The following is a 15050-nucleotide window of genomic DNA, read 5'->3' on the forward strand; positions in this document are numbered from 1 at the left end:
GCTGGCAAAGCGCAAAGGTTGCAGAGCCCCATTTCTGGAGTCAACCTCTCGCTCTTCCCCCACACTTACTAGAATGATTTCGGTGAGTTAATTCACCTCTCATCCCTTAGTTTTGTAGTCTGTAAAACTGAAACAGTAAAGAGTGTCCATCTTTCAGGATTCTTTTTAAGATATGATGAGTTAAACTGTGCAAAATTCTTAGACGTGTACCAACCACAGAGTAAGCCCTAGATGCTTGTTAAATAAATAAAAACAACATGTGAGAATTTAGCATTTTTGGAATTTGTACATATTATGAAATTGAAGGACTGTGTTTTCCACTTGCAAATTAAATTTACAAAACGTCACGGGTTATGCTTCTGTTCTTCCAAAGATTTTCCTGAGTATATGCCCAGGCAGAGCTTTTAGCTAAGTCACCAGGAGTTACCACGAGATTAATGTCAGAAGGTTAATTTTTTTTTCAATTTCCTGGAGGTTACTGTTGTATTTTTAATTGGCAGTATGTTGGCAGTTCAAGTCACTTTTGAAAACAAATTCTCCAACAGCCAACTGCTGATGGTTTCTCTGCCAAGAAAAGGTGTCTAAAACTTTTCATGATCAATAGGCTACCAGGAATAATGAATACACTGAAATGTGTTGTCTTTGATATTAAGAAACTGGTTAAGTTAGGAAATTATGTTTTGCAATTACCCAAGGTAAATGCTGATGGTGGCTTATAAATAGCCCTGTTACTTTTGCCCCCTTGCTCAAATCCACAATAAAAACCCCTGGATGAAGTTTAATTTAGTGAATCAATTATTTTGATTGATAAGGGCATTGAGATTTTATCAGGTAGATGTTATTACGAAGTAAATTTAAATGAAAACATGCATATAAACACACAATCAAGTGCTCAATATTTTATCTTTCATATTAGTTCTTAACTATTATCTAGTAAGATTTTTGTCACCATAATGTCTTTCAAATAAATAGGAAAGTGATTAGGAAAAATTAACTGGGGCATAGAAAGAGAAAGTGAATGATTTGGAATTATCTAAGGAAAAGATAACGACAGACTTGACAGCATTTATTTTTTAAAGAAAAAGTATTTGTGCTCACATAGAATATAGTAGCTAGGGATTTCTTTTTATTTTTAATGCAAATATAGTTGTTACAATATTATACTAGTTTTAGGGATACAACAGAGTGATTTAATATTTTTGTAGATTATATTTCATACAAGTTATTACAAAATATTGGCTATATTCCTTGTGTTCTACATTACATCTTTTGCTATAATTTATTTTAAACCTAGAGTTTGTATCTCTGGTTCTTTTCCCCATCATCCCCTCTCCATACCCCTCTCACAACTAGTTTGCTCTCTATGAGTCTGCTTCTATTTTGTTCTATTTTGTTTCTGTTTGTTCATTTGTTTTAATTTTTAGATTCCACATATAAATGAAAAAAGAGCATTTTTCATTCAGACAGAAAGACTGACTGACTTATTTCACTAAATATAATGTTCTCCAGGTCCACACTTGTTGTTGTTGCAAATGGCAAAATTTCATTCTTTTTCAATGGCTGAGTAATATTCCTCTGTGTATGTGTGTGTGTGTGTGTGTGTGTGTGTGTGTGTGTGTGTGTACACCACATTTTCTTTATTCATTCATCTGTTGATGGACACTTAGGTTGGTTCCATGTTTTGGCCGTTGTTAATAGTGCTGCTTGACAGACAGCCCTAGCACAAGAGACAAAAAGAAGTTAATTTAAAAGATATTTCAGAGAGAAATTGACCAGAGTTTAGTGGACAATTAGATGGGGGCTGGGAGCAGAAAGTAAGGGGCCAATCATTCTAACTTCAGCAACCTGGCAGCTAGAGATACCAATGAATAAATGATGGTGATCATACCAGTACATTTGGTGGGTGGTTTGATCTATATCCTGGCTTGGGTGTTCAAAGAGCAGTGGGCAGCTGGCCAGCTTAGGGGACAGCAAATCCTTAACTCATGGTCCAGGCGTCATCAGCCACAGTTCTTATTCATTTCTCACTTTGATTTGAGAGTTATTAGAGTCAGACAGAAGACATTCTAACTCTCAGATTAACTCTCAGTAGATCACATCTATCACTCTTGATCAACCAGTCAGGCTGCCCCACGGGAGGCCTCTGTGTGCTTCTGTCACCTCCTTCTTAAAGCCTTGTTTGTTATTCCCCAGCATCTTTCCAAGGGAGTTGGACTGATTTTTTTCTGACAGTCTTCTCAAACATCAAATTCAAGATGTGTGCTTAACTTAACAAGATTGGGACTTACTAATTTTATCTTTTGTTAAAAATGAGTAATACATGTGTTTTGCAAAAAAATGTAATAATGTCTATTGTTTTTTATGCAGAAAACCTGTGTCATGGGCTACTTCTTTTAATGCTGTCATTTGAGGCACAAGCAGCAAAACTAATATTTCAAGTCTGTATTTAATAAGTGCCTATAAAATACATAGTTTCCAAATATTGAGGATATTTAGTCTATGTTAAAAAACACTCCAGAGGTAATAGGTAATGTGTTTATATATTTGGAAGACTAACTCAAAAAACAATTTTCTAATATACATGAGGAAGCTGGCATTCACGTAATTTAATTCTTTTATCCAGTAATTTCAAATCTGGGACAAAATAATCTAAATTTGTAGAAAATAATCTACATGTGTAGATATATACGCAGAGATATTTATCTCAGTGCTATTTATATTAAGTAAAAAAGAGCAAAGGGGGAACATCTAAATATTCAAAAGCCAGGGAATACAATAAAATACAATATACTGTAACTATATAATGTAATATTATGATTGCCATTAAAATGATATTTACATTTTAATAATAAGGTTAGTACATATGAAAGTATGCAATGTAAGAAAAGGATAAATATTTGGTATGGTTGCAATTATTAATGAATGCACATCTATGAAACAAGATGTCACTTATTATTTGTTGTTACTTCAGGGTAATGGAGGAGGAAATGGTAACCCACTCCAGTATTCTTGCCTGGAAAATTCCGGAGACAGAGGAACATGGCAGGCTACAGTGCATGGGGTCACAGAGTCAGACATGACTAAGCAACTGAGCACGCACTTCAAGGTAAAGGAGCATAGTAGGACTGTGTGCTGTGTAATGTGAATATGTCACGAGTTGTGTGTTGTACTTTCCAGATTGCTGCCATGAACACGAGTGACTTTTATAAATAAACCACTCACCCTGTCAACTCCAAAGGAGAAAGAGGAGGAGGAGGAAGAGGAGAAGGAAGAAGGAGCAGACACGCAGATTACTGTCAAGGGCAGAACCAGGATCCCTACTGTTGGAAGTTCAAGGAAGGCTGCCTTTGGGCTCAGCATGAGGAAGACTGTTCTGCAGTCACCTGCTTCCAGCTGCTCCCTGGTAATGACAGAGGGAGTCTGTCAGGGAGCTGGATGGGGGAAGGCTCCCTGCAAACTCCTGGGTTCTCTGGTTTGGGGGATTTAAGTGCTCCGTAACTCAGCAGAAGCTTGTTTCTTTTCCTACAGAAAACATTTTGTTTTTCTTTTTGTATTTGCATAATACTGATAAATCTTATATTCGTGCCAAAGGAATGAAAACCCTTTCTTTTCTGCCTTCCTGAAAACATAAAATGAAATTTAGAATGCGTACTGGCCTCTTCCCTGGTGGCTCAGTGGCAAAGAATCCTCCTGCCAATGCAGGAGATGCAGGTAAATCCCTAGGTCCTGAAGATCCCCTGGAGGAGGAAATGGCAACCACTCCAGTGTCCTTACCTGGAAAATCCCATGGACAGAGGAGCCTGGCAGCCCACAGTCCATGGGGCTGCAAAGAGTCAGACACGACTGAGTGACAATGTTGACTGAAAAGTGAAAGTGAAAGTCATTCAGTTGTACCTGACTCTTTGTGACCCCATGGACTGTACCATCCATGGAATTCGGCGGCCAGAATCCTGGAGTGGGTAGCCTTTCCCTTCTCCAGGGGATCTTCCCAGCCCAGGGATCGGGCCCAGGTCTCCCGCATTGCAGGCGGATTCTTTACCAGCTGAGCCACAGGAGAAGCCCAAGAATACTGGAGTGGGTAGCCTATCCCTTCTCCAGAGGATGTTCCTGACCCAGGAATCAAACTGGGGTCTCCTGGATTGCAGGCAGATTCTTTACCATCTGAGCTATTAGGGAAGTCCACAATATTGATTGGCCTCTTATTAAAGTAACTTTCAGCTCTCTAGCTTTGAAGCTGCACGGGATCTGGCGGAGAATATTTCTGCCGCCTCTGTGCAGGTGATTCAAGCCTGGAACTCTCTCAGTCAAGTCAGACTTCATCAAGGGGCTCTCTGTGACCCGCCTTGGAGATGTTTGGTGCCCTTGCTTTTCCTCCTGGTGGCCTGGGTTGGGGTCCTCTGTCACTCTGGTCCTTGTCCCCAAGCACCTGCCTGCTGCCTCGTGTGTTCATGTCATCTTTTCAGTCCTGTGCCCAACTGCTTAGGGCCCAGATCATGGTTAGGGGTGTAATAATAATATGCGTAAAACCTTTCTAATATAGCAATGAAATGAATGTGGTCTCCTTTTCAAGTCATCTACTTCGACATTGGGATTTTCTTTTCTTCATGGCTAACAGGGAAGGTGGTGACTGGTGAGGGAGGGAGTTTTAAATCTGCAGACCTTTGTGGATCAGCAAATCATAGGCCATATCTCATATGGGTTCAATAAAAGTCAGTTTTATGACAACCCATTTTTATAAAAATATCAACTTTTAAGTCAGGCTGCTGATTTTTTTAATATCTTGTCTTATTTTTTTCCTTTTTTAACAAATGTCCTTTTTCTTCACAGTTGTATTGTATTGCATCCTCTGTGATCACTTCTTTAGGGATGTGGCTTTCTGCAGTACTGGTTCAGGGAGTGTTAACAGGGCAGGGTGATTTTGTTCTTTCCTAAAGAATCTGCCTGCAATGCAGGAGACCCTGGTTCGATTCCTGGGTCGGGAAGATCCCCTGGAGAAGGGATAGGCTACACACTCCAGTATTTTGGCCTGGAGAATTCCATTGACTGTATAGTCCATAGGGTCGCATAGAGTCGGACATGATTGAGTGACTTTCTCTTCACTTTACTTCAAGTGAATAGAGAGATCCATTGGAAAGTTTCATTTTATTTGTCTACTTTGTACAGATGACTATGTTTTTGGTAAATATCTGATAAATTGGCAATTTTTATTTAAGCTTCCAAGGGGAAAAACAATGGCTCTAATAACCAACATTCACTGACAAATAGTAGCAATAAAAATGTCCACAGCTTCAATATCATGTAGAATTGAGATTTTGTCATCATTATGAATTGTGGCCTTCCAGGTTACTGATGGCAGATTATGTTTTGTTTGTGAGATGGTTTGTGTGTATACACAATGAAGGGAAAAAATCAAAACAATGTATCTTAACTATATAGTTTTTGTACATAGGATTATTATTGATAAAAATAATTTCATCCTTCTCACTTTCCCCACAGAAGATTCTAGTAGGAAAATGCTTTTTTAAAGGTTGTTGTATTTACTGCTCTATCTCACAGCACAGGAACTGACATATAATAAATATATATTGAGTGAATAAATGAATTAATAAATTTTTTTCTTTATGGCATATTAACCTGGGTCAGTGCCACTGAAATAAATTACTATTCTACTCTGGGAACTTTGACTGCACATATTGGGTTGTTTGAGGTACTTTCCATATTTTCTTTATTTGTGTTGTTGAAAATAGTGGAATTTTAGAGCATTCACATTTTTAAATCACTCACTGAGTTCACTGTTCATTGAGATAGTGCAGGACAGGAAAGCCTGGCATGCTTCAGTCTGTGTGGTTGCAAAGAGATGGACACGACTTAGCGACCGAACAATAAGAAGTGAGTTCATTAGTTCCGACAAAATGATGTGACAGAAAAGAAGATAGGTGAAGTCATGGGTTATAGCCCTACACGAAGAATATCCTATCTAGCTTCTTAATGTTCTATTTCCTCACTGGCAAAGAACACCACCTTCTCTATCTGATTCTAACACTTGTTTTGTGCTTGAAAAAACTATGTATGAAAGGCTGTAAACACAGAATGCTTGTAAATGTTCATTATAAATAACTGGTGGCATATTTATGAAATAAATAGAGGTATCCCCTTACATATCCTGTATATTTTGCTCCTTAAGAATGCCACAAAATTGAAGGAAAAAGAGGATGGAGAGAGGATTAGTTTGATGGTCAGCTTGTCTAGCAATAACACCCAGTTATGCAATCAAACACTAATCTAAGTGTTGCTCTGAAGGTATTTGGGAGATTGTCCTAGAAATGTGAGTGGTCTTCATCCAATCAGTTGAAAGACTTGAAGCAAAAACTGAGTTTTCTTGAAAAGAGAATTCTGCTTCAAGACAGCATCAAATTTGTCTGTGTTTCCAACCTTATTGACTGATCTATAAATATCATGCATGCATATGTATATGTATATGTATATATACATATGGGATTCTCTGATGGCTCAGATGGCAAAGAATCTGTCTGCAATGCGAGAGACCTGAACCGGATCCCTGGGTCAGGAAGATTGCCTGGAGAAGGAAATGGCAACTCACTCCAGTATTGTTGCCTGGAAAACCCCATGGACGGAGGAGCCTGGCAGGCTACAGTCCGTAGGGTTGCAGAGTCGGACACGACTTACCGACTTCACTTTCACTTTCATATACACATATATATGTATGTATGTACATACACATATATATTTGTGTGTGTATTACATGTGTAGGTACACACACACACACACACACACACAGATGGCCCAAGACTTATAATGCTCTATCTTGCAGCACAGGAACTGACATATAATAAATATATATTGAGTGGATAAATGAATTAATAAAACTTTTTATTATGACATATTAACTTGGGTCAGTGCCACTTAAATGAATTGACTGATTTGACTTACAATTATTCAACTTTACCAATGATGCAAAAATGAAACACATTCAGTAGAAACTGTACTTTTAATTTTGATCTTTTCCCTGGCTGGCAATTCGCTGTCTGGTAGATCCTTTTTCATGATGTGGGGCATCAGCAGCGACTGCTAGAAACCCATAGTCCCCAGTCAGCTATGAGCTCATGAGGGTAATCAATTGATACACTTACTATTCTGCACCCAGACAACCATTTTTTTTTTCACTTTCAGCACTGTATTTAATAAATTACATGAGATATTCTACATTTTATTATAAAATAATCTTTGTGTTGGATGATTTTGCCCAACTCATGGAAGTGTTCTGAGCACATCTGAGGTAGCCTAGGCTCAGATACAATGTTCAGTAGGTTGGGTGTATTGAATGCATTTTAGACTTAAAATATTTTCACCTTATCCCACTGGTTTTATCAGGATGTAACCCCACTATCAGTTAATAAATGTATATGTATATGTATGAGGTGATTTTGTTTTCTACGATACTGGGAAAGAGTGGGCAGAGAAAAGTCACATTTGTGTAATTATTTTCCGCTTTATAGTGTCTTTTCAGACCTAGTAACATTTTTTTATGTTTGCAGTATGACACAACAAATCCATGTATGGTGAATCAGAAAACTGACAAGCAATGCAATTTAAAATGTACAGCTGTTCCACTAACAGTTTTGGCAATGGGAATCCCAAGAGTTATCTGATCCGAGTCCCTACACCTCAGATCAAGCATAAATTTCCAAATGTTTTGAAGCTGAGGCTCTCAACATTAACACTGTGCTGTCAGTCTGCCAAATGGGAAGTGGTTTCTAATTGCACAGACGTTCCCCTTGGTATTTAGGTAAACAGGAGTACATCAATAGAGTTGGTTTTGTGGAATATAATATATTGATTGATTCTCTTTAGAAGCAGAGAACTGCAATACATTCAGACCTAAACAAACAAAGCAAAGAGTTTGGGGGAGAAAAACAAACAAACAAACTTGCTTTGAACAGCAGGAGACGACGTTTTGGCAGCTGAGCAGGGCAAGAGCTTCATGAGCCGCTCTTTAATGCTACGCTTGGTGCTGTTCTGAGTGTAGAGGAAACCTAGAAGATATGGGATGGGTTCTGTTAATGCCAGCTGCAGAGAGAAACCTGGGGCATGCTGCTCTGTGTGTCAGCAGATGCCATGGCAGGCAGGATCTGGGTGCAGCCATATTTGCTCAGGCAATCACAGGCAGAGGGTTGGGACCCCAGAAGGAAAAAAAAAAAAAACAAAAAAACAAAACAAAACTAACAAAATCCTGGTTTTCCCTTTTAGGTTTATTTTATGTTGCATTAGATAATGATTACCCCATGAGCAAAGAATCATGCAAATAAATCTTTTGCTGACTTTTGGAGGTCTTAAATTGGGAATACAGCAAATATCACTAAAAGAGTGAACTGGATTGAAATTTCAACATTCGAAGCAGGTTAATGGCCCACGTGACATTTTCTGCACTCATCACTCCCATCTTTGCTTCCAGGGGAGTGGGTGCTCTGCATAAATCATTCACACCACAATCACCTGTTAGTACCTTTGCCTTCCCTGAAAGTGAGAAAATTGATGTCCTTGATATGCAGCTTAATTAGCATAAGCTGATGTGCCCAGAGATGGGACATCCTTCACATGTGGACATTAATGGATGGGGCTTATTCAAGCAGAGTGATTCTAAAAGACATAAGGAGTATTCACAAAATGTTAACCCAGGAGTAGATGGAGCAGTATCTGTGATTTCAAGTAGTTAGTGAGGACTCAAGGAAAATCAGTAGTGACCCAGTGGGCCAGCTAGTGAGCACTTGAAATCCTGCTGGTGCCAGGAGCCATATCTGTCCAGCTCAGCATCAACTTGCCCATTCTGAGTGACCAGAAGCCTGAATCTTCATGTCACTATATAGATTACTGCCCCAAATCAGTTTGGAAAGTGTAGAATACAAGCAAGAGCAAAAGGACCACCCTTAACAATTCGACCACCCTTAAAATATGAACTTGGCAAATGGACCCCTTGTTGCTTTTCTATTTATAATTCCCGCTGTGGTATTATAGAAAGTCCTGAGTACAAGGCTACTATATTTCCCTTTGGAGCTATTCATCCTACCATTGGAGCCCATTGGCTAAAAAGCCTGATAGATAAGATAGATCTTGTGTCGAGATGACAGTAGATGACATAGACCATATTGGATCATTTCCCTACTTAAAAAAACCCCTAAAACTTTCCCACTGTCTTTAAAAAAAAATCCACTTTCTACCATGGACCCCAATCCCTGCACAATTTGGCCCTTCCTCACTCTGATAGCATTGTTCATCATCCTCCCTGCTGCCTGACCACCAGCCACTGGCCACACCACCCTTCTTGTCTGTTCCCACACTAGGTCCCTCCTCTGCCCTTGACATTTACATGGTGTGAAATATCGTAATTACTTGATAATGCCAAGTGCTGGTTGAGAGTCTGGCACATAGTAAGAGATCAATAAATGTCTGACAAATGAATGGACAGATTCACTTTCCATACCAAGAGAACACCCAATTTCATTTCCTAGATTAGCATCTAAAGAAGCTTTTAAACTTGTAAAATCAATCTGATCTACATACTGCAGACTCTGGTTAGCTTCTTTGTACTACATTTCTAAAGGAACACATCTATCTAAGTATTCTCTCCTTGTAAACCTGTCTGGGATATGATGACTTTGCTTTAGCTTTTCAAGCAGGACATTCTGCTTCTTCCATTGGTGTCCTCTCAAATCTTCATGCCACTGTGTGTATAGTCAGGTGGGTCCTTCAACAATTACCAACTTCTACCAAGGACGAGATGGTTGAATGGCATCACCAACTCAATGGACATGAGTATGAGCAAGCTCCAGGAGTTGGTGAAGGACAGGGAAGTCTGGCGTGCTGCAGTCCATGGGGTCACAAAGAGTCAAACATGATTGAGTGACTGAGCAACAACACCACCTGCTCTTGCAAACTTCCAAACTGTTCAAACGCACTCATCTTGATAAAATTTTCTTGTCAGTTTGCAGCCTTCCAGAGAGAAGAACCCCCTCCCTCCTCTGCTCTATCTTCTCTGTTGTCCCTGATTCACAGCACCCCCTCCATTGCTCTGGGCATCACCCCCTCTTGCAGAGACTCTCTCCTGTCAAGAAGTTAGAAAGGAAAGGTTCTACTAACCTTTGACAGTAAGAGAGAGAATTGTTACCTCTTAACTCAGCTTCTGTGTTTCAGATTGGACTTTTTGATATCTAGCCAAACTTTTCATACTGTTCATAAGCTTCTCAAGGCAAGAATAACTTGTCCACCTGATGTGAAGAGTCAATTCATTGGAAAAGATCCTGATGCTGGGAAAGATTGAGGGCAAGAGGAGAAGGGGGCGATAGAGGATGAGATGGTTGGATGGCATCACTGACTCGATGGACATGAGTTTGAGCAAGCTCCTGGAGGCAGTGAAGGACAGGGGAGCCTGGTGCGCTGCAGCTCAGTGGAGTCACAAAGAGTCAGACAGGACTTAGCAACTGAACAACAACAAGGCAAACTTTACAATCATGCCTGAAACTGGCACATAGCAGACACTTGAGAAGTATTTGCTGGTTGCTCAGTTTCCTTCTTTTCCTTTAAATTCTGATATCTACCAAACTCACTCTCTCTTTGACAGTTTCCTAGACCCTCAGGCCTGGGTGTGCAGAAGGGACCTTTATGCTTCTCAAGTACTTAAGTATTAATGTTGATATCCCTGCCTTCAGCCCCATCTCCAAATGAGTAGTTAATGTTGTTCTTGCCTGGAGCATCTTTTGAACCCTCATGTGGGACTACAAAGTATACAGGTTTTTGTTTTCAATCAGTAGCTGGAAGTCTTAGTTTCTAGTCCCTGTTTTATTACTTCAAGCCAAGTGACCTTGGGCAGGTTATTAATCTTCTCAGTGTCATTGTCTTTTCTTTACAAAACAAAACTTTATACTAAAAAGATCTTGGTTGTCAAAACATAGTTTTAAAGTCCATTTTAGGAATATATTTAAATGTAAATTGTATATGGTAACTGCTGTTGCTGCTGCTGCTGCTAAGTCGCTTCAGTCATGTCCGACTCTGTGCGACCCCATAGACGGCAGCCCTCCAGGCTCCGCCGTCCCTGGGATTCTCCAGGCAAGAACACTGGAATGGGTTGCCATTTCCTTTTCCAATGCATGAAAGTGAAAAGTGAAAGGGAAGTCGCTCAGTCGTGTCCGACTCTTCGCGACCCCATGGACTGCAGCCTACCAGGCTCCTCCGTCCATGGCATTTTCCAGGCAAAAGAGTACTGGAGTGGGGTGCCTGCCTTCTCCATATGGTGACTACCTTAGTTTTACTGTGTTTTCTCCTCAGTGAGAGCTTTAGCTTCCTGCAGGTAGGACGTGGATATCATGGAATCCTCAGGCTCTCTTTTGCACTTTGTCTCTGTCTCTCCCTTCCAGTCTCTCCTTCTCAGCTATCAGATCACTCTGCACTTTTCCCCTTAGTGTCTGAGTGTTCAAGCATGGTAGTAAAACAGCCTAGGTAGATCCTGGCACCATGGTCTTGGGTAACTTTATTTAATCTGAATGTCAGTTTCCTCATCAATAAAATGGATTTGTACTAGTATCTACCTTGTACTATTGTTAGAATCTAATGAAATAATACATAAAGCACTTAGTATAGTGACTGTTCATAACATACTTTCAATTAATGTTAGATATTAATTTTTCTTAGTCCTTTGAGCATACATCCCAGTCCTTTCTACATGCTACTATCTTTGTCTGAAATTGTGTTTTACCTTATTGTGGCTTTCTCTTCTGCCGTGTTTGAGATTTCAGTTCAATAATCACTTCCTAAGGAAAACTTTATCTGACAGACCAAACTAGATAATGAACAGCTTTATCATAAGCTCCTATAGTTTCCTATATTTACTCCTATATTTATCCTTCATAGCATTATCAGAGAAGCAATGGCACCCCACTCCAGTACTCTTGCCTGGAAAATCCCATGGATGGAGGAGCCTGGAGGGCTGCAGTCCACGGGGTCACTGAGGGTCGGACACGACTGAGCGGCTTCACTTTCACTTTTCACTTTCATGCATTGGAGAAGGAAATGGCAACCCACTCCAGTGTTCTTGCCTGGAGAATCTCAGGGACGGGGAAGCCTGATGGGCTGCCATCTATGGGGTCGCACAGAGTCAGACATGACTGAAGCGACAGCAGCAGCAGCATTATCAGAAATATAATTGAAACAATTGATGATGCAATTATGTTTTCAACATGTCTTCCCTACTACAATGTAAGATTGAAGATTTCTACTTCCAGTCTTTAGAGAATAAATAACTTACTGGAAGTATTGTCTCACCATAAACATATAGCTGGACAAGCATACCTCAGAGAAATTGCAGGTTCTGTTCCAGACTGCTGTGATAAAGTGAATACAGCAATAAAATTAGTCACATAAATTTTAGGTCTAGAACTTAATTATAGAATTTACATTTATACTATACTGTAGTTTATTAAGTTTGCCAAAGCATTATGTCTAAAAATCATTGTACAAATCATAATTTAAAAATATATTATTGCTAAGAAATGCTGTCATCTAACAATACAAGGTTGCCACAAATCTTCAATTTGCTAAAAAATGCAGTATCTATGAAGCACTATGAAGCTAAGTACAATAAAATGAAGTATGCCTGTACATGAGGCAACTGTTCTCAAGCACTGAACAATAAGCAGTGTAGAACTATAGTACTGGAGAGGGAAGAAACTCCTGAGATGAGCTCCATGAATGCCCAGCTCCCTCTGCCAGGGGCATGTTCCTTCCATAAATCAGAGAGATAAGGCACAAGCTCAACATACTGAGCTAGAATTTGCAGGGCATGGTGCTGGAGAAGAGAGAACTGTTATGTGTGTCACAGGAAAGGACCCATGTAAGAATTAAATGTGGCCATTGTGATATTTCATTGTATGTGTCAATGTAACTGGGCTAAAATTTATCCAGATAGCTGGCGACTTATCATCTTTGTGTATGTCTGTCTGTGAGGATGTTTCTAGAAGAGGTTAGTTATTTAACTGGTAGATTGAATAAAAAAGAATACTTTCATTAGTGCTGGTGGACATCATCCAAGAGGTTAAGGGGCTTGAATAGAACAAAAATGTAGAGGAAGGCAGACTTGTTCTCTAACCGAGTTCAGATATCCATCTCTCCCACCTTCAGACACTGATGCTACTGGTTCTCAGGTTTTTGGACTCTGACTGTGACTTATATCATTACCCTGGCTCCCAAGTCTTCAAGTTTGGATTGAAGCATCATCAGCTTTCCTGGGCCTCTAGGTTGCAGATGGTAGGTTTTGGGACTTTGCAGCCTTTGTGATTGTATGAGCCAATCTTTCCTAATAAGTATCTTCCTGTTTACCTGTATATATCCTGTTGGTTCTGCTTCTCTGGAAAACCCTGACTAAGACAGTCATTGACCAAAGCCTGGGTGATGCATGATCATGGACATACTTCATAAGACTCAGCAAGTAAGCTGCTGTAAGACAGAACTGAACAGAGGTATCAGAAATCATTCAGTACTATGAGATACTGGAGTTCTTGCCAGGGCCAAAAAAGATAAATACATAAATAAGAAGAAAAAAAAAAGTGAGAAAGAAGGACAGAAAGAAATGGCACTATAGCACTGAACACTTCTGGCATGCACTTGAGAGCTCAAATGGACTCTGCTTTTAGAGTAAGGATCATCACCCAGAGTAAGAGCCACGTCCTGTAACTAATTGTGAAATAAAAATGGACCTATCCTAACATTTAATATAGTAGAATTGTAGTTGGCAAGACCAGAAGTGCTAATAACTGTGGAATGCCTTCCAGAACATTACTCAAAACATTTTGAAGGAAGATAACACAATCTAAACTCCCTACGGTGTACTATAACAAAATCCGTCTGTGCTACCAAACATTAGGAGACATGTGAGGGACTAGAAAAATGTGACCCATACTCAAGAATTTTTAAAAAGCAGTCAATAGAAATAGACCCTAGGATGACACAAATGTTGGAATTTCAAGGAAAATATAGCCATAAGAAGTAAACAAGTGAAACATTTCAGCAGAGAAATTAAACCATAAAAGGAATCAAATGGAAATTTTAGATGAGAAAAGCAAAATATCTAAAAAGAAAAAAAAATTTTTTAGATGGGCTTAATAGCAGAATGGGGACTCCTGAGGAAAGAGTTGAGAGCTTGAATGGAGGTGAAAAAAGACAAATCATCCAATCTGAATAACAGAGAGGAAAAGGGATTAAAAGATAAACAGATCCTTAGGGATTTGTGAGACAATATCAAATAGTCTACCATAAATGTAATTAGAGAACCAAATGAGACATGAGAGAAAAAATAGAAAAATAAATGGCTAAAACATTCCAAAGTTGTTTATAAACATCAATGTTCATATCCAAGAACCTTGAACTTCAATAAAGAAAAATACAAGATGAATTACATATAGGTATGCCGTAGTCAAATTGTTGAAAAAAGTTAAAAAAAAATCTCAAGAAAAAGCAGACTAAAAGGACATGCCTTACATATAGTGGTAATAATATGATAATGGTTTTTGATCAGAAACAATAGATGACAGAAAGCAATGGAATTATGTGCTGGAGAGAATAAAAAGATTTTCAACCCAGAATTCTATATTCTGTGAAAATAGATTTTTTAGAATGAAGATGAAATAAAGGTATTTTCAGGTAAACTAAAGCTAAGAGAAATCATAGATACCAGACCTGCCTTAAAAGCAATACTGGAGGAATTTCTTCAGGCTGAAAAGAAATGATATGATACAGGAACTTAGAACTACACACTGAAATGAAGAACACTGGAAACTGGAAATATGTGAATAGATATAAAATATTATCTCATTTTCCTATTTCCTTTGTTTAAAACAACCAAAAATATTGTGGGGTTTATTACATTTGTCAATATTACATTTCTGACAATAATAGCATAAAGTATGGGGGGAAAATAAATGAAATTTTACTGTTGTACATTTTACACAAAGTGGGACAATATTAACTCTAAGTAATCTGAATAA

General features: G+C 39.0%; 1 protein-coding gene across 2 annotated transcripts in view; it reads right to left on the reverse strand.

Moving 5' to 3' along the window:
* Window positions 1-15050, reverse strand: part of KCNIP4 (potassium voltage-gated channel interacting protein 4) — a 574348-nt gene that overhangs the window by 131179 nt on the left and 428119 nt on the right. The window contains exon 1 of one of the 2 annotated variants that reach the window (XM_040237929.1): window positions 7953-8046. The exons of the other annotated variant lie outside the window; for it this stretch is intronic. Coding sequence (XP_040093863.1) covers window positions 7953-8004 — 52 coding nt within the window. The 5' untranslated portion in view covers window positions 8005-8046. Of the gene's footprint in view, window positions 1-7952; window positions 8047-15050 lie in introns of those variants that run through there. 2 annotated transcript variants of the gene reach the window in all.

The sequence above is a fragment of the Oryx dammah genome, unplaced genomic scaffold (assembly GCF_014754425.2).
Source record: "Oryx dammah isolate SB20612 unplaced genomic scaffold, SCBI_Odam_1.1 HiC_scaffold_3, whole genome shotgun sequence".
NCBI classification, from domain to species: domain Eukaryota; kingdom Metazoa; phylum Chordata; class Mammalia; order Artiodactyla; family Bovidae; genus Oryx; species Oryx dammah.